Source organism: Pinus tabuliformis, chromosome 1_1 (assembly GCF_031772625.1).
Source record: "Pinus tabuliformis cultivar Carrire ecotype Pingquan chromosome 1_1, CPIR1, whole genome shotgun sequence".
NCBI lineage: Eukaryota > Viridiplantae > Streptophyta > Pinopsida > Pinales > Pinaceae > Pinus > Pinus tabuliformis.
This window is the reverse complement of record NC_142297.1, coordinates 191,989,703-192,008,571: the sequence shown is the minus strand read 5'-3', so window position 1 is coordinate 192,008,571 and position 18,869 is coordinate 191,989,703. Positions and strand designations below refer to the sequence as shown.

The 18,869-nt window shown below is 39.5% G+C and overlaps 1 protein-coding gene across 4 annotated transcripts; it reads left to right on the top strand.

The window, feature by feature from the left end:
- Positions 1-10,791: 10,791 nt before the first annotated feature.
- On the top strand, positions 10,792-17,828 carry LOC149212182 (disease resistance protein Roq1-like). 4 transcript variants are annotated; one of them, XM_089391756.1, is made up of 6 exons: positions 10,793-12,059; positions 12,166-13,252; positions 13,394-13,717; positions 13,871-14,872; positions 15,117-16,187; positions 16,346-17,828. In XM_089391756.1, exons 1-4 carry the CDS (start codon positions 10,933-10,935, stop codon positions 14,774-14,776), a joined length of 3,444 nt encoding a protein of 1,147 aa, XP_089247882.1. In that variant the 5' UTR covers positions 10,793-10,932; the 3' UTR covers positions 14,777-14,872; positions 15,117-16,187; positions 16,346-17,828. The 4 variants fall into 4 exon arrangements, with proteins under 4 accessions (XP_089247883.1, XP_089247882.1, XP_089247881.1 ...); XM_089391755.1 differs by having other exon boundaries at positions 13,871-14,950; positions 16,346-17,827; XM_089391757.1 differs by having other exon boundaries at positions 10,792-12,059; positions 13,400-13,717; positions 13,871-16,187; positions 16,346-17,810.
- Positions 17,829-18,869: the final 1,041 nt, after the last annotated feature.

The window sequence follows — 18,869 nt, the reverse complement described above, 5'->3', positions numbered from 1 at the left end:
TGCTCATCTTGTCTTATGACTTGACTTGCCCAACTCATGACATGTGTGGGTGCGCAAATGTGAGTGTCTGACAATGCCACTCCATACTTATGTTTGTCTTATGGGAACGAAAACTAAACTTATGCATATGGTTCTTTTGAAATAGATTGTTTAGATATGGATAAGGGATAATGTGTTAACAATGTTAGAGTTAAACGAGTGAAGAACGAACATTAAGGTGGATGGACAAACGAGAAACCCAAATTCGTACATGTTTTTTTGGGTAATTAGGTTGAATCTAGGTAGGGGCTAGTTAGTGGGATGGAAAAATTATTTACTCACCAATGGGATATTATCACCATGATTATGCCAAGATGGAGGAACTATGTACCCACCAATGGGATGTTATCACCAGGATTGTGCAATGCTCGCTTGATCCTGGACACCCCTTGCAAGACTTAGTGAGTGGTAATCAATATCAACAATTATCTTACAATCATAACTCATTTGGCGAGGATTAATTTCAACATCAGTTCTAGATATTTGTTTTATTAACAACATTATAAATAAAAGATTTACATTCAACCTTTATTAGTTTATCACACTAATAAACTATTTTCAAATAAGTATTTGAAGTTAAGATACAATCATACTTAACCATAAACACAAATTTACAACAAAAGCTTCAAGTCAAGGGATATCACAACTTCTATTCACATGTTAGATAAATTATGTGTGTGGAACCTAACATGCAATCGTAACACAAGTATAATGCCCCATATTCAATTAACATTCATCTCATGTGCAAGAGTCCAATCATCACATCATTATCATTATGCTACAATATTATGTCACATTCATAGAATTACAATAATGCTCATAAAGATGTACACCAAGATATGGAAAGGGGACCCTCAATCCACCCGAAATCATTATTACATAAGCTTCACAAATACATTACAATGTTGCAAAATATCCGAGAGCTAGGCCCTTTGCTTACTCCTCCAAAATATAGTTTACTCCCAACCAAAACCCTCAAATTGACATGCAAAACACCCTACTTAATCCACCCTTTGTTGGAAATAATACTGAGAGGGGGGGGGGGTGAATCAGTATTATCAAGTCAATAAAACTTTTTCATTTCCAAACTCTGATTCATATATTCTACTTCCACAACTTCTTATGATTAAGTTAATTGATCTTCAATGAGTGCATTAGAACATTATCAATCATATTAACAGTTAACAAATGCAGTAACATAGAATAGATCATCACACATAAGGCACACACATGAACACCATGATATAAGGTGGAAACCCAATGTGGGAGAAAACCACCTGCTGCAAGTCATCTCAATCTTCTTCTTAGTAGGAAAATCCTTTTACAATATTTTTTACTCGTGCAGTCTTATACCAGTACGGGAGCTACAACCCCCTTTTCTCTTGTACTAGCCGATCCATTTACTAGTACGTAGGTGCTGGCCTACAATCTTCTCTCCTCCAGGTACCACGTTTCATACATTTTCAGACTGGATACACTGAAGCACAACACATAATCTGAAAGGCCACATTTCATTCAATTTTCATACTGGGCTCAACAACATTGAAGCTCATAATCAAACAACCTTCTGAATTACCCAAGCACTAGATCAATACATATACAAGTGAGTCATCAATCAGATCTAGTCCATCAGATCACATTAAATGAGTCAATAAAAGCCTGATCCATTCATCCATCAATGTATAAACATTTAATCAATCACTGCTGTTATCAGAACTTAATACCAAAAGCCAGACATCACTTCAAAACCCAGAACACAACAATAAACAGGGGCAGCTAAATAGATTTCATGAAAAGTACGCAGCTTCACCCATAGAACACCTGCGTAGAAGTACGCACTGTTTCCAACTGCGTTCCTGCGTACCCACGCATTGTCCCTCACGGACTTCCTGCGTACCTGCGCTCTGTGTCCAATGAACTGCCTGCGCACCTCCGCATCTGCAGCGCTTCTGGGCCTGCGTATCTACGCACCTGCGGCGCTTCTGCGCCTGCGTATCTCCGCACTTTTCTTTCACTGTACTTGCGTACTTGCAGGTATAGATAATTTCCAGACTTCAAGAATAACCCAGACTGTCAAATCTACATATCTGAACATGCGCCGAGGAGATATCAACCCATTAGTAGATCCGACTTGTAATTCTCATGTTTCTCCTTGATATTGATTCAACTCTCTCTCACAAACCGATTACAAGAATTTCAGATCTAGCTTCTCTTAAGATCTTCTAATTTCACAAGTATCTAGCCAAATGATCTCCTTTGCTTTATATAGGCAAGCTCATCCTAAAATCATGGATCAATACCATAGATAACCAAAACAAGGGATCCAAATTGGGGCTAAATTAGATCCTATACCACAGGCCAAAACCATAGAATCAAGAACGGCGGGCTAAATACCACGGGCCAAACATAAGAAACCCCACGTGAGCGCACTTCTCTGCCTTGAAGTGAGTGAACTGGGGTCCACACCTTTTACATGGTGTACCTGCGGGTATGTATGCACTTTATCTATGACATCCCTGCGAGTCCGCAGCTTTTGTACGGTGTACCTGGGTACCTCTTGTTTTCTTCATTATTTGTGAGCTAATCATCAATCTCTGCTACTGACCTGTTGTACAGTGATCCATCACCTGTATGAGTTGCCATCAAGGACAACACTTTAGCCATAATGCCAACAATCTCCCCCTTTGGACTTGATGGCAAAGCTTACTTGTGAATTGTCATCTGATCCCTTTGAACTGTCCTACATCCATGTATTCTGTCATATCTGATATCTCTTCTGTGGATTCATTTGAATGTATACAAGTGAGATGATCTTCTATGAGAGGGTTTCCATCAAGTACAACACATGCATCATAATGCCAACAATCTCCCCCTTTGGACTTGATGGCAACAACACCAAATCACTCTCCCCCTTTGACATCAAGGGCAAAGGGTTTTGCTCCCCCTGACTATAAACAAGGTCTGCAAAAAGATGTTCTACAAGAAGAACATGACTCTATATATCATAAGTGACCTTCCTATCACCAAAAGACTTAATACATACATCCATCACCCAACCAAGTGGGGATACATCAGGAACTAAATACATTACATCTTCATCCCACGCATAATGGGGAAACCAACATAGGTCGTTACATGACCTGTAGAGATGACTACAATAGATAGAGACATACTATTACATCATGAGTCATGATATGACATTTATAACAGAGATCAATCACCTAAGATAAACATCAGCAACAACATTGTATGATCTGCTCCATAGTATCTGTCAACAGCAACTAGATCAGCAACTTGCATTAGTGCATGAATCATCAAGGTATGTCTGCATCAACTCATTCATAGCCAAGTATCATCAATTTGGAATATCTGCATTAATGTAACTTTGAATAGTCAACCATGAATCCAGCCAACAATCCTCATCCATATATGTGCCAAGAACAATAAAGACTCCATGCAAGCACCATTAGAGAATCAACCACAAATCTGATCCAAGAACCATGTGAACAACTCATAACCATAGCAAGATGAATCATAAGCATCGTCACTAAGGACCATAATGCCAACAATGCATTAAGAGCATATGCTCCCCCTAAACTTGTGCCATCTGTCAGATCTTATCAGTAAGAAAAGTCAGCCAATAAATGCCTTAAGACAGATCCGCAGTTTCTCATTATATGGCCTGCGTGGCTCCGCACTTCACCTTCCGCTCCTCTGCGTATCCACGCACTTGGATTTCTATGCTTCTGTGTATTCACGCAGAGAGCCTTCTACTACAGCGCGTACCCACGCACCTGTGCCATCAATTGCGCCGCGTACCTCACGCAGTCTTTGCTTCTATCGCGCCGCGTACTTCTATGTACCTCTGCAGGTTTTCCTTCTATCGCGCCACGTACCTCCGATCTTGCTCTGCACCACTTCTTCTATCTTGCCGCGTCCGTCCGCATGTGCCCTTTTGTTACGCCGCGTATTTATACTATACCTTCGCATCTCGACCTCCTATGTCGCCGCGTACCTACGCAACAGTACCATTGTTGCGCTGCGTACCCTCGCACTTTTACTATGTATCACCTGCGTACCTCTTATTAGAACCCAATTAACAGTCCTCCTCTGTGCCACTGACAGTCAGATTCTCAGATCTAATCTTGTGCTCGAGAGATCATACTTCATAGATTCACTTCCAACTTCACTTTCCCTACTGCCTTTCTTTAAACAATCATATGCGCAATTGTGCAGTATCCAACTCGCGTATATACACGACTTTCCTTTATGGAGTTTGCATATGAGATTCAGGACACTGAAGTTTTGTACTTTCAGCTCCCTCTGATTCTGGTATGTTTGTATGTTGTGCTGTGCCGCCTTTTTCTGACTGTACTTCATTTTTCCTCCATATCTTCAAGCGTGATGATGACATTTTCTCCTTTTGATATGGTGCCCACACTTTGTTCCTGCATTCCTTAGCTATATGTCCAAGTTTGTTACATGCATAACATCTTACATGTTTCATATTCCTCCTGTAACAGTCAGTAGCTTTATGACCATACATATTGCAAGCAAAGCAATATCCATTAAAGTACCTTGAATGTGATGATCTTTCTGCATAATGGTCTTGAACCCTTCTTCTTCTACATCTAGCTGCAACATGTCCAAGATTATGACATACATAACATTCAACATTATTCATAGGAGGAGTAAAGGATTTTCTTTGAGAAATCTCTTTTCTTGGTTGATGATGAGATTGATCTTTTATTTCTTCGTTGATCACTTTAGATTTCTCTTTAGAGTTCCTTGCCTCACCTTGTGAACTAGATTCACCTTCAACAGATTCATGGAAACCAAGACCAGTCTTTATAGCAGGAGACCTTTGACTACTAAGAATATCATCCAAGACTTTAGAGCTATCTTGAAATCGTAAAAGCTTATCCTTTTCTTCTAATTTACCTTTCAAGATATTTACCTCAACCTGAAGCTGTTCTTCCTTTTCAAGAGATTGCTTTTTCAAATCTTCTTCAGCTTTCTTTCCTTCTTCCATTTGTTCCCTTAGTTTGAGAATCTCCTTTTCTTGTTCTTCATTCAGATCCTGCTGCATTTGACGAACTCTGAAGGCACATTCCAACTGGGATTTTAAGCTGATGACTTCGTTGTTTTGTTTTTCAATTGCTTGGTGTAGATCTTCATTCTGCTTCTTTGATTCTTCAAGATCTTCCTTTAGCGAGCGGATCGTGGCTTCAAGACTTTCATAGTAACTGGATCTATCTCTGAGTTTCTTGATGGTTGTGCTTCTTTCATTGACTTCATCTCTTAATGATGTCACTTCACCCTGCAACTTTTAACATTGATTTTCCTTGTCCTTGAGTAACTTTCTTACCTTGTTTCCTTCCTCTGATTGAGCTTTTAGTTTGGTAACTTCTTCTTTGAAAGCACATTCCCTTTTGTTCAATAGATATTGTTGATCTTTAATTTTGTCTGTAAGCCTTCTAAATACTGCCTCTATTTGATACTTTTCTTGCTCACCCATAAAAGCAAATTCAGTTGCTTCACTATCACTTTCATCTTTTCCAAATGGATAGATAGCTGGAACATCAGAGGATAGCAAATTCATACCTGATAGTTCATCTTCATTCTGAAATGATTCTGAATCTGAAGAGCTTCTTATACCTAATCCCCAATCGATTCTCCCACTGTCATAGTTCTTCTGAGCTGTATTCTTCTTCTTAGGTGCTTTCTTCTTAAGCTTCTTTCCCATAGTTCCACGGATCTCCTTCAAGCGATCAAGCTTCTACCAAAGGACCTACTCTGATACCAATTGTTGGAAATAATACTGAGAGGGGGGGGGGTGAATCAGTATTATCAAGTCAATAAAACTTTTTCATTTCCAAACTCTGATTCATATATTCTACTTCCACAACTTCTTATGATTAAGTTAATTGATCTTCAATGAGTGCATTAGAACATTATCAATCATATTAACAGTTAACAGATGCAGTAACGTAGAATAGATCATCACACATAAGGCACACACATGAACACCATGATATAAGGTGGAAACCCAATGTGGGAGAAAACCACATGCTACAAATCATCTCAATCTTCTTCTTAATAAGAAAATCTTTTTACAATATTTTGTAATGGTGCAGTCTTATACCAGTACGGGAGCTACAACCCCCTTTGCTCTTGTACTAGCCGATCCATTTACTAGTACGTAGGTGCTGGCCTACAATCTTCTCTCCTCCAGGTACCACGTTTCATACATTTTCAGACTGGATACACTGAAGCACAACACATAATCTGAAAGGCCACATTTCATTCAATTTTCATACTGGGCTCAACAACATTGAAGCTCATAATCAAACAACATTCTGAATTACCCAAGCACTAGATCAATACATATACAAGTGAGTCATCAATCAGATCTAGTCCATCAGATCACATTAAATGAGTCAATAAGAGCCTGATCCATTCATCCATCAATGTATAAACATTTAATCAATCACTGCTGTTATCAGAACTTAATACTAGAAACCAGACATCACTTCGAAACCCAGAACACAACAATAAACAGGGGCAGCTAAATAGATTTCATGAGAAGTACGTAGCTTCACCCATAGAACACCTGCGTAGAAGTACACACTGTTTCCAACTGCGTTCTTGCGTACCCACGCACTGTGCCTCACGGACTTCCTGCGTACCTGCGCTCTGTGTCCAATGAACTGCCTGCGCACCTCCGCATCTGTAGCGCTTCTGGGCCTGCGTATCTGCACACCTGCAGCGCTTCTGCGCCTGCGTATCTCCGCACTTTTCTTTCACTGTACTTGCGTACCTGCGGGTATAGATAATTTCAAGACTTCAAGAATAACCCAGACTGTCAGATCTATAGATCTGAACATGCGCCGAGGAGATATCAACCCATTAGTAGATCCGACTTGTACTTCTCATGTTTCTCCTTGATATTGATTCAACTCTCTCTCCAAACCGATTACAAGAATTTCAGATCTAGCTTCTCTTAAGATCTTCTAATTTCACAAGTATCTAGCCAAATGATCTCCTTTGCTTTATATAGGCAAGCTCATCCTAAAATCATGGATCAATACCATAGATAACCAAAACAAGGGATCCAAATCGGGGCTAAATTAGATCCTATACCACGGGCCAAAACCATAGAATCAAGAACGGCGGGCTAAATACCACGGGCCAAACATAAGAAACCCCACGTGAGCGCGCTTCTATGCCTTGAAGTGAGTGAACTGGGGTCCGCACCTTTTACATGGTGTACCTGCGGGTATGTACGCACTTTATCTATGACATGCCTGCGGGTCCGCAGCTTTTGTACGGTGTACCTGCGTACCTCTTGTTTTCTTCATTATTTGTGAGCTAATCATCAATCTCTACTGCTGACCTGTTGTACAGTGATCCATCACCTGTATGAGTTGCCATCAAGGACAACACTTTAGCCATAATGCCAACACCCTTTAGTTCGCACCTTTGGTTGCGAAATAGGATTAGTGCATTGCTATCAAAATGAGGCCTCAACGTCTTAATGCACAAAAACTACTCCTCTCATGAATCTGACCCAACATAGTGTGAAATATCCAACATGGCGATTTGTGGGCTTGGTTGCTATGACAAGGTCAAATCATTCCATCGTACAGGAAACCTGAAATTCGGGCGAGTACTCAGCATGTGAACCGACTCGTCCCCACTCAACTCGTTGCACTTGGGTGTGTATGTCTTGACTGACGTAACTCATGCATGGGCACACTCATCTCAATCAACACAACGTGGGCATTGGCATGCTCATCTAGACCATCTCAACTCGCTCAATTAAGAAACCCAAAAATGTCACACAATCATCACAAATCATGTAATTCTCATCTTGTCTTATGACTTGACTTGCCCAACTCATGACATGTGTGGGTGCCCAAATGTGAGTGTCTGACAACACCACTCCATACTTATGTTTGTCTTATGGGAATGAAAACTAAACTTATGCATATGGTTCTTTTGAAATAGATTGCTTAGATATGGATAAGGGATAATGTGTTAACAATGTTAGAGTTAAACGAGTGAAGAACGAACATTAAGGTGGATGGACAAATGAGAAACCCAATTTCATACATGTTTTTTTGGGTAATTAGGTTGAATCTAGGTAAGGGTTAGTTAGTGGGATGGAAAAATTATTTACTCACCAATGGGATATTATCACCATGATTATGCCAACTTGATGGAGGAACTATGTACCCACCAATGGGATGTTATCACCAGGATTGTGTAATGCTCACTTGAGCCTGGACACCCCTTGGAACGTTAATTCTTCCAAAGATGGCTTCCATACTCAACCCCTCCCCATGAGGTTTGAACACGAGACCTAATTGGAATTAAACCCCCCACAAACTAACTAATCTACACATCATGGATTAAATTTGTATATATTATAAAAAGTAGGGAACGCAGACCGAGATATGAGGAACCCAATTTCCAATTTATTATAAAAGTAGAGAGCGTGGTCATGAATTACAAACATGGACGGGTATGTGAAAACTTGTCAACAATCTTATAAAATCCCAAAATGTACTTATAAAGATGGAATCAAATTTAAGTGGTAATGTGACTATTCTACATTTCGAAAAATTTCCAAACATATTTTCCAGTAAAAAGAACTCCAAAACTTAGAATAAATAGACAATGCCTTATAAAACTGGAAACGTGAATAACAAATATAGGAAATGAAAATCCCAACATACTACAATAATGAGGAACATGATCACAATATAGACATGAAAGGCACAACGAAGCCAAGCAACCACATAACCATGAAAAATCGACAACACTACACTAGGTGTGTTTCCGTGTACTAACCAAGGTTCAAGGGTTCGTTATATATGTGTGTGTGTGTGTGTGGTTCCTCAAAGATAAGTGACCATTACGTCCAAGGAATAATTTTACTAGGAAGATCCACCCAAAGAGATCACTTCCTACCAGCGCAACCACAGACTCGCCTAACGTCGAGAGTGTTGAGAGAATTGAAACCGTGACCTCTCAGTGGCAATGTTGCTTTAACAATGAGGACTTGACTAGTTGAATTAACCATCAAGGCTTATATATATATATATATATATATATATATATATATATATATATATATATATATATATATATATATATATATATATGGCTAGTTGAGCTAACCCTTTGGGCTTATATATATATATATATATATATATATATATATATATGGCTAGTGAGCTAACCCTTTGGGCTTATATATATATATATATATATATATATATATATATATGGCTAGTTGAGCTAACCCTTAGGGCTTATATATATATATATATATATATATATGGCTAGTGAGCTAACCCTTTGGGCTTATATATATATATATATATATATATATATATGATCATCTCTAAGGTTTTAACTTCAAACATGATTATTTTTGAAACTCCAATTCATTCTCATCCTCACGACCATACTTCCTATTTCTATTTACTAATTAGTAATGTCTACATCCTCCTCCAGCGCTGCCTCCACCTTTCCTTCCACCACCGCCACCGCAGCTCAACTATATGATGTATTCATCAACCATTAGAGTATTGATGTCAAGGAAACCTTCACTAGGTGTCTCTACCGTTTTTGGGTAGTGGGCAACAATCATTTTCTGTTTCACCTATGGGTTTATTCCCTCAGAGAATTTGCGACCAACTACCACCAAAATGATGTCAAGCTGAACCAAATATAAAAGCAACAATAACAGATTGTCTTTGGATTTCTAAATTTTTGAAGAGCAAGAAGACACGATTGTTTCTCTCGACACCTTTTCTGGGATTTCAAAATTTAATTATCTTGTGCTCAATTTGAAAACATAGAATGGATGAAAGATTATTCACATAGACCTTGTTTAACGAGACAATGATTTCACCCGAAGAGAAAAAATTTCGTTAGAATCTGATGGTTTTTTTTCAAAAAATCCAATCGTGAAAGTGTTTGAATTATTTTTTTACAATAGAAATAGATTCAACACCATTGAAAACCCCTAAGACACCAAAAACTCTAAAACTTATCAACTATAACCCAAATTTTATCAAAATCATCCAAAATTTGCCATTCTTTAATTTTATCAAAATCATCCAAAATTTTTCATTATTTTCTAAGTGAACATATCGACTCCTTAAACTAACTACTTTATTCACATGGATACTATTTCAACATGAACATAGCATTATGTAGAGTACTTACTATCAGTTACAATAGCATAACATACATGAATACCAAACGGACGCAGGTTCGGAAAGGGTGGGAGGTGAACGTATACACTGGGTCGTCTCGGTGATTTGTCTATCAAATATATTTAAAAGATTTGCGATACTGTAAAATGAGTCCTTCGAAATGTTAAAACGGGTGAAATATATGTGACACTAATCACATTTGAGAAATGAGTTTGTTTTGAAATTCCAATTCTAACTAAGCAGAGTAGTACGCAAAGCGAGGTGGCCAAAATTCCTATTGAAAATCGAAATTCCAGTATCTTAGTTGTTGAAAGCAGACAAGTACGCAAATCGAGGTGGCCAAAAAATCCTATTGAAAATCCAAATTCCAGTATATTATGATATTGGGAAACCAACGAAATCAAAGACACAGCGAAGCCAGGCCCCACGGGACCGAACGAAGCGACAGAGATGCAGTGGGTGCATAACCGCGGATTAACCACGGTGAAGGGCTTGTTCTAAGGTTAGATGCATATATATGCACACGAGACGATTCAGGCTTTTCGAAACCCCTGATTCATTTTCATCCCTTCAAATTTGTGTCGACCATCCCTTCCCATTTCTATTTACCAATTGGCAAACCGCTGCATCCTCCACAGTTGCCACCACATCTAACACTGCAATGGGTTCATCTTGTTGCATCCTTGCCTCAGACTCCGACTCCACCTCCACTGCACCATCCTCCCCAACGATTGCCTCCCCCTCCACCGCAGAAGTGGGTGCATCCTGCTGCAACGATCCATGCGCCTCCGCCAACGCCGCATCCTCCTCCACCGCTGCCTCCTCCTCCACCGCTGCAGTGGGTGCATCCTGTTCCACCTATCCATGCGCCTCCACTGCTGCATCCGTCTCCACCGCGGAAGTGGGTGCATCCTACTCCACCGATCCATGCGACTCCATTGCTGTATTGGGCGCATCCGCCTCCAGCGCCGCATCGTCCACATCCTGCTCCAACTATCCATGCGCCTCCACAGCTGCATCCGCCTCCACTGCAGCATCCTCTACCGTTGCCTCCACCTCCACCGCGGAAGTGGGTTCATTCGCATCCACTACAGCATCCTCTACCGCTGCCTGCGCCACCACCGCGGAAGTGGGTGCATACTATTCCACCGATCCATGCGCCTCCACTGCTGTACTGGTTGCATCCACTTCGAGCGCCGCATCCTCCTCCACCGCTGCCTCCGCCTCCAGCGCCGCGGTGGGAGCATCCAGCTCCACCGATCCATGCGACTCCACCGCCGCAATGAGTGCATCCGCCTCCACCATTGCCCCCGCCTTCATCGCTTCTCAGTCGTACCACGTTTTCATCAACCACAGAGGTGTTGATGTCAAGAAAACCTTCGCCAGGTCTCTCTACCTTCGTCTTCAGGACAAAGGTTTGAGGGCATTTCTGGATCAACATGAAATGCAACACGGATACAGTTTCGTTGATCAAATAGAACATGCTATTAAAACTGCCACCGTCCATGTGGCGATCTTCTCTCCTAATTACGCTGAATCAAGTTGGTGCTTAGATGAACTCGTATGGATGTTGCAGTCAAATACTCCTATTGTCCCTGTGTTTTACTGTGTCAAGCCTGCTGACGTTCGGTGGAACAAGGGAAAGTATGCTGAAAACCTACAAAAACTGGCAAAGAAGACAAATGATGAAGGGATGCCGCGACATGACTCCAAAACCATCGAAAACTGGAGAAACGCACTTTCTACGGTTTCATACCATCACGGTTTCGAGTTGGAGGAGCGCAATGGGTGAGAACTCAGCCTTGACTTTCTTGATACGGCAGTATTTTATTTTTGATAAATAGACATAAACGTTTATCTCACTAGTTTTATTTATTTTCTTGTCAATAACCAGTGAGGAGTTGGGTTTGAAGCTGCTAGACAAGGTAGTTGAATGTTTGTCGAAAAAGGTGAAAGAACAAAAACCAGACCTGTACGTGGCCGAATATCCAATAGGTTTGGATGACAAGATGTTAGACTTTGAGAAAACAGTCCGGTTGCAGCAACCGCAAAGCGGAAAACCTCAGATTGTGGCGATCACAGGGTTAGGTGGAGTAGGAAAATCAACGTTAGCAAAACAGTTCTTCAATAGGAAGAAATCAGATTATCCTAAATCCTGCTTTTTATCTGACATCAAAGATGGGTCTTTAACTTTGCTGCAGACACAACTTTTGAAGGATTTGGCTCTAATCGATAAGCCAATATACAGTGTTGATGAAGGTAAACGGATGCTCATTGAGCATCTCAAATCTTCTAAAGCTTTAATAGTTTTAGATGACGTAAACCATGAGTATCAGGTCAGAGCATTTTTGCCCCTTGAAGCCCTTGATTTCCTTGCTGGGAGTTTAATATTGATTACATCTAGAAATAAGGATGTTCTCATAAGAGCAAGAGTGGCAATACCATCAATTTATATGTTGACTGGGCTTAACACAAAATACTCGCGAGAGCTCTTCTGCTCCCATGCCTTCAACCAAGCCTATCCGCCTCAAGTGTTTCAAGATCTTATAGATAGATTTGTAGAATATTGTAATGGATTGCCCTTATCATTGAAAGTGATAGGGGCACATCTTTATGGAAAAGAGATATCAGAGTGGGAAGACGAACTGGGGAGTCTTCCCACTGAGGTAAAGGGGAGTCTTAAAATTAGTTACGATGCCCTTGATAACCAGGAACAACAGATATTCCTAGATATTGCATGTTTTCTCAGTGGACAAAACAGAGATACAGCCATAAGCATATGGGATGCATCAGGCTGGAAAGGAAGGCGGGGGTTTCAAAATCTACAGGATAGATGTCTCGTGGAAGTGGACAGTTCGAATTTGATCCATATGCATGACCATCTGCGAGATTTGGGAAGAGAAATCGGGGAGAAAACGTCGCCTTTTCGTCTTTGGAGTTGGACAGAGGACGTTATTGATTATTTATCGCAGCAACCATCTGTAAGTGTTCAGTAAATCAATCAATTTATAGATTAGTTGTTCAATTCATAAAAGTTTGGATCGGGTTTTAGTTCATCGTACTTTCCAAAAATAACCATCGTTTTAATTCATCGTCTTTTTTGACGATCGTTTTTCAAAAAGGGTCAGCTAATGGTGCGGGGACTTAAGATGGATCGAAGGGATTATGATAAATATGGTGATTATGTCTTGGGCCGTATTGGCACGATGAGGTTGCGAATTCTTGATACTGAAGATGATGTTATGGAGCGCATATTGGGGATGGTGGAGTCGCAAGATATGGAACGTATCTCGCGAAGGACAGTGTTACCAGAGATCTTATGGTTGCGTTGGAGAAAGTGTCCATACTCTTCTTTGCCTTCCTGGGTGTCCGTGAAAAATTTAAGGCATCTAGATGTGTCTGAGAGCGATCTCAATACATTGTGGCAAACTGAAAACCAATCACAGGTAATTAGAAATTTGTTGTGTTATCTTGGTATGTGTAGGCGATATTAATATCGTGCCACAACGGCTCAATAGATATCGAACATCTTTTTTGGAGATTGAACCGCCAACGGTTTTCTAATATCTTTCTTGTCGTTGAACCTTGAATATTTGCAGGTACCTTTGCAGCTGGCAGAATTTTTGGAGGAGTTGATAACAGACAGTTGTGTGAAACTGAAGAGCATATCTGGATTGGAGCATACACTGAAGCTTAGGCTGCTAAATGTCAGATGGTGCTGTGAGCTGGAAGAGCTAAGTATGGAAACATTGACCTCTTTGGAGGCGTTTTGCGCAGTCGGCTGTGTGAAGCTTAAGCGCATAAGTGGGTTGGAGCAGTGTACAAAGCTTCGGCTGGTCAATGTTCGTGGGTGCTCAGAGCTCGAAGAGCTGCCGAGGATGGAAACGTTGACCTCCTTGGAGGAGTTTCACACACCTTATTGTGTGAAGCTGAAGGGCATAAGGGGGTTGGAGCAATGTACAAAGCTTCGGGTGCTCCATGTTGGTATGTGCTTCGAGCTCGAAGAGCTGCCGAGTATGGAAACGTTGACCTCCTTGGAGGAGCTTAGCGCATATCATTGTGTGAAGCTGAAGGGCATAAGGGGGTTGGAGCAATGTACAAAGCTTCGGCTGCTCCATGTTGGTATGTGCTTAGAGCTCGAAGAGCTGCCGAGTATGGAAACGTTGACCTCCTTGGAGGAGCTTCACGCATATTGTTGTGACAAGGTGAAGGTCATAAGGGAGTTGGAGCAGTGTACAAAGCTTCGGAAGCTCTATGTTGGTGGGTGCTCAGAGCTCGAAGAGCTGCCGAGGATGGAAACGTTGACCTCTTTGGAGGTGTTTTACGCACCTCTTTGTGTGAAGTTGAAGGTGATAAGGGGGTTATGGCAGTTGACAAGGCTTAGAGTGGTAAAAGTTCGTAGGTGCTTGGAGCTAGAAGAAGTGGAAGGTGTTGAACAGTGTACGTGGTTGGAGGAGCTCGATCTCTCTGGATGTCCCAAATTACAGTGTCTGTTGTGGGAGTAAGAGGGGGACGAACTTCGCGGACGACTAAAGGCATGCGTGCTAGTTTACGTAAAAGCCAAGCAAGAAGAAGCCGGAAAAGCGAAGCAAGCAGAAGCGGTTGTCATAATACTGGAAATTATATATGGCGTTGTTATTAATTGTTATTTCATAGAACGAAGCTTTTCTATTTACATGGTAATCTTAATATTTATCTAAATGAAAATAAACCAAAGCAACTGTACCATCTCAAAGCCGGGGTATATATGAATAATGTGTATGATGCGTTTGATAATTAGTTAAATCAAGTATGCATACAGTATACCAGCCGAATTACTGATTCATGTTGTTTTTATTGATCAAGGACGCCAGCGCCCAACCACATGAAGCAGTTTACCCTCTGCTCACTTAGCTTCACTTTCCTGCAGCTCACATCTAGCAACACCTATAGATGAGATAACAGATCTAATGCTCGTGTTGCTGATATAGCAACCAGTAATCCGATAGGCAGATGCAGATCCAGTTCTATCTGGGAGAATTGCTCCATGACCTGTTGTAGATGTTTGCATAGAGAAAACACCCATCCCAGAGTACACTTACATTTATTTGGGAGGAGCCATCAATGTCATGACGAAAGACATCATGGAGAATTTAAATCTTCAAAGGATGTCAAGGCAAACCTCCATTGTTCTTCAAATGGTCGACAAGTCCGCTATTAAGCCGAAAGGGATCCTAGAAGATGTGTTTTGATTATCAAAAAGAATCCTAGATGTGCTTTGATTATCAAAATTCCTCCAGAAGTCCCAAGCTGAGCTCATGACTACATAAGATGAACGACTCAGAATAACATATGAAATTCTCAATAGTATGAAAATAATCAAATTACAAGCATGGGAAGAAAAATTCAAGGAGTTCATAGAAAATCTTTGAGTTGTCGAGCTCAAATTGTTGTTTTGCACAGGTTAATAGAACACATGGCACCATACTCTACTGGATGTCACCCATCATTACTGCATCCATGGTTTTTGCAGGGTGTGCTATCATAGGTGATCCACTGTTAACTGCCATGTCCATATTTACAGTCTTGCAATATTCCATGTCATGCAAGAGCCAATGAGAATGCTAGCTGACGTTTTGGCTATATTAATTCAAGTTAAAGTCTTTCTAGATCGTCTGGACAAGTTATTACAAGATGCTGAGCTGAGACAGGATGTTGTTGTGAGGAAAGCACTCGCTGGATCCCAGTATATCATCGAAATTCTTCAAGGTATATTGAGTTGGGATCGGGAGTCTTCACTGCAAAAACTAACATTGAAGGGAATAAATCTGCAAATTAAAAAAGGGAGAAAAGGTAGCAATTTGTGGCTCAGTGGGATCAGTGAAATCTGCTCGGCTATATACAATTGTTGGAGAAATCCCAAAAAATTCAGGAAATGTAAGTTGAACATAAACTATTCTTGAGCAGCACTAACCATTTAATAGTTCAACAGAAATTTAGATGCAGTTTCTTTGCTTTCTATAGTTTGTTTTGTAGCACATATATTTATTTATATAGAAATTCTTCCATAAACTTTTTGATTGCACTGCGTGCAGGTTCAAGTGTATGGTAGTGTTGCCTACTTGGCACAAACAGCTTGGATTCAGAGTGGGACTGTCAAAGATAACATATTCTATGGGAAAAAAATGGACAAAATTCAGTACATAAAGGCAATAAAAGATTGTACATTAGACCAGGATATAGAGAGCTTTGCTTCAAGACTCAAATGGTTGTCTTTGGTAACAAAGGTTTAATGGGTCTCGTTCTGTTTGTTTTAAGTTCATAGTCTTGTTTTCTAGTTGTAAACCGTGCAACTGCTCCATATACAGTAAGCCTAACGAGTTATTTCGTGTTAGTTTAAGGAAGCTTGTTACCAGGTGCAGTGTGAATTAAGGTTAATATGCCAGGAGATACATTAGAATTCCATGGTTTGCTTGTTTAATGTAGCCTTCTTTCACTAGTCTGTTTTAAGTTTACAGTCTTGTTTTCTAGTTGTAAGCCCTGCAACTGCTCCATATACAGCAAGCCTAACGAGTTATTTTTTTTAGTTTAGGGAAGCTTGTTACCAGGTGCAGTATGCATTAAGGTTAAATATATGGCATGAGATATATTTGATTTCCATAGTTTGCTTGTTTAATGTAGTCTTCGTTCAGATAATGGAATCTATTTTCAACAGAAATAGTTGAAATGTTGATGAATGTTTAAAGGATCACTCTAGCCGCGGAGAATGCTCTTCCAAGATTTGATCAAGATGCATACAATCAGATCGTTAGAAATGCCAATCTCCGACTGCCAGAAGATGGTCACAACACCACAGTGGAAGCCATGTGTGCATTCACTTATTTGAGAATGAGCCAGCATTTGTTTCAATCTGAAAATTGGAGGTTACTCGTCTCATTTGTTGGAAAAATAGCACAAGGAGGGACCTCAAATTCATAGGAGCAAGAACATAGAGATACAGACTCATTTGTCTATGCCACGGTCCCATTGGTCCAAGAGGATGCTGCACTCATGCATAATTAGGCCTAAAGCACACCTTTTTGTAGAGCAGACAAAATATGCATGTAGCAGGCAAATCTGAATGTAAAACATACTTATCGTTGGAATTAAACTAATGTGTTGTTTCACCTATCCTGCTCCTCCATGTGATCTTGTGCAAATACAGGCTTTTAATGGCTATGCCAACTTAGCATAAGTAGTCTTTGTTACAGTAACATGACTACCAGTGCAGCATAATTAGCCTTTATTACATTAACATGGCCACTGGATATTATAATACCCGGTTCCGAGATGGGTATCGGCCAATAGCTTCCATGTTTTGTAGGCATGGGGTGATTTTCAATTTTACTTGCAGTCGTGGGGTGATTTTCAATTTTTACTTGCATTGAAATGAAGGATGGGGAATAGCCAAGAGATGCACAAAGCTCCCCAGAGAAGCTGATCAAACACGTCATCCTTGCAACTCAGAGGATTGGGTCTCTCTAGCTGGGAATAATGCTCTTCCAAGATTTGATCAAGATGCATACAATCAGATCGTTAGAAATGGTCATAACACCATAGTGGAACCCATGTGTGCATTCACTTCTGATTTGAGAATGAGCTACCATTTGTTCCAGCCTGAAAATTTTGTCAGAAAAATGGCACAAAGAGGGGCCTCAAATTCATGGGAACAGGAATATAAAGATACAGACTCACATGTCTATGCCACGGTCCCATAGGTCCAAGAGGCTGCTGCACTCATCTATAATTAGGCTTATACCTAATTATAAGTGTAAATTTATAAATATTATATTCATAATTATAATATTTTATTTTACTATTTATTAATATTAATATTTATAAATTAATGAATATTACATTTATAATTATAATTATAATATTTTATTTTTTATTAATATTAATATTCATATTCATAAATTTATATTTATTAGATGAAATTTATGGGATTTTTAAAAATTTATTATATTATATAATTAGAGATTTTATAATATTTAAAATTTATTATTGGAAATTAAAAATTAAAATTAGATTAATTAAGAATTTAATAAAAATTTTAATTAGTATTTTTTAAAATGATAACGTTCATTTTATTTATGTCGTTTAATTTTATAATTTAATATATTTTTTTAAATCATTATAATAAAAATGGATTTTTTTTTAAATTATATTTTAATGTTATTTTTTAATCACTCGAATTTACTAAATTTATTAATTATAAGAGAAGGTTTTATTAAAAGTGAAATCATACATTGGTGGCAAGTGTAATGGCTCATCATTTATATATGTGAGAAATGAAATCTATCTTATAAATAGTTTAAGGGACAACCACGTACAACTCAAAATTGAGCATATTTTCTTGTGGAGTGACTTATTTCTATAAATATGACTAGAGTGAGGACAATGATTTTTAGTGGTAATTCAAATATAATTATTAATCTCATAAACAATCATAAAATCTCATTTGATAGTAAGGTAGCCTACTTCATTGCAAGAATAAAAAAGGATACTCTTTAGTTTAATGATATCACCTTTTTCCATGTCCTAAGGGGTCTAAATAGTACACCCTTGCCAATAAAGCCT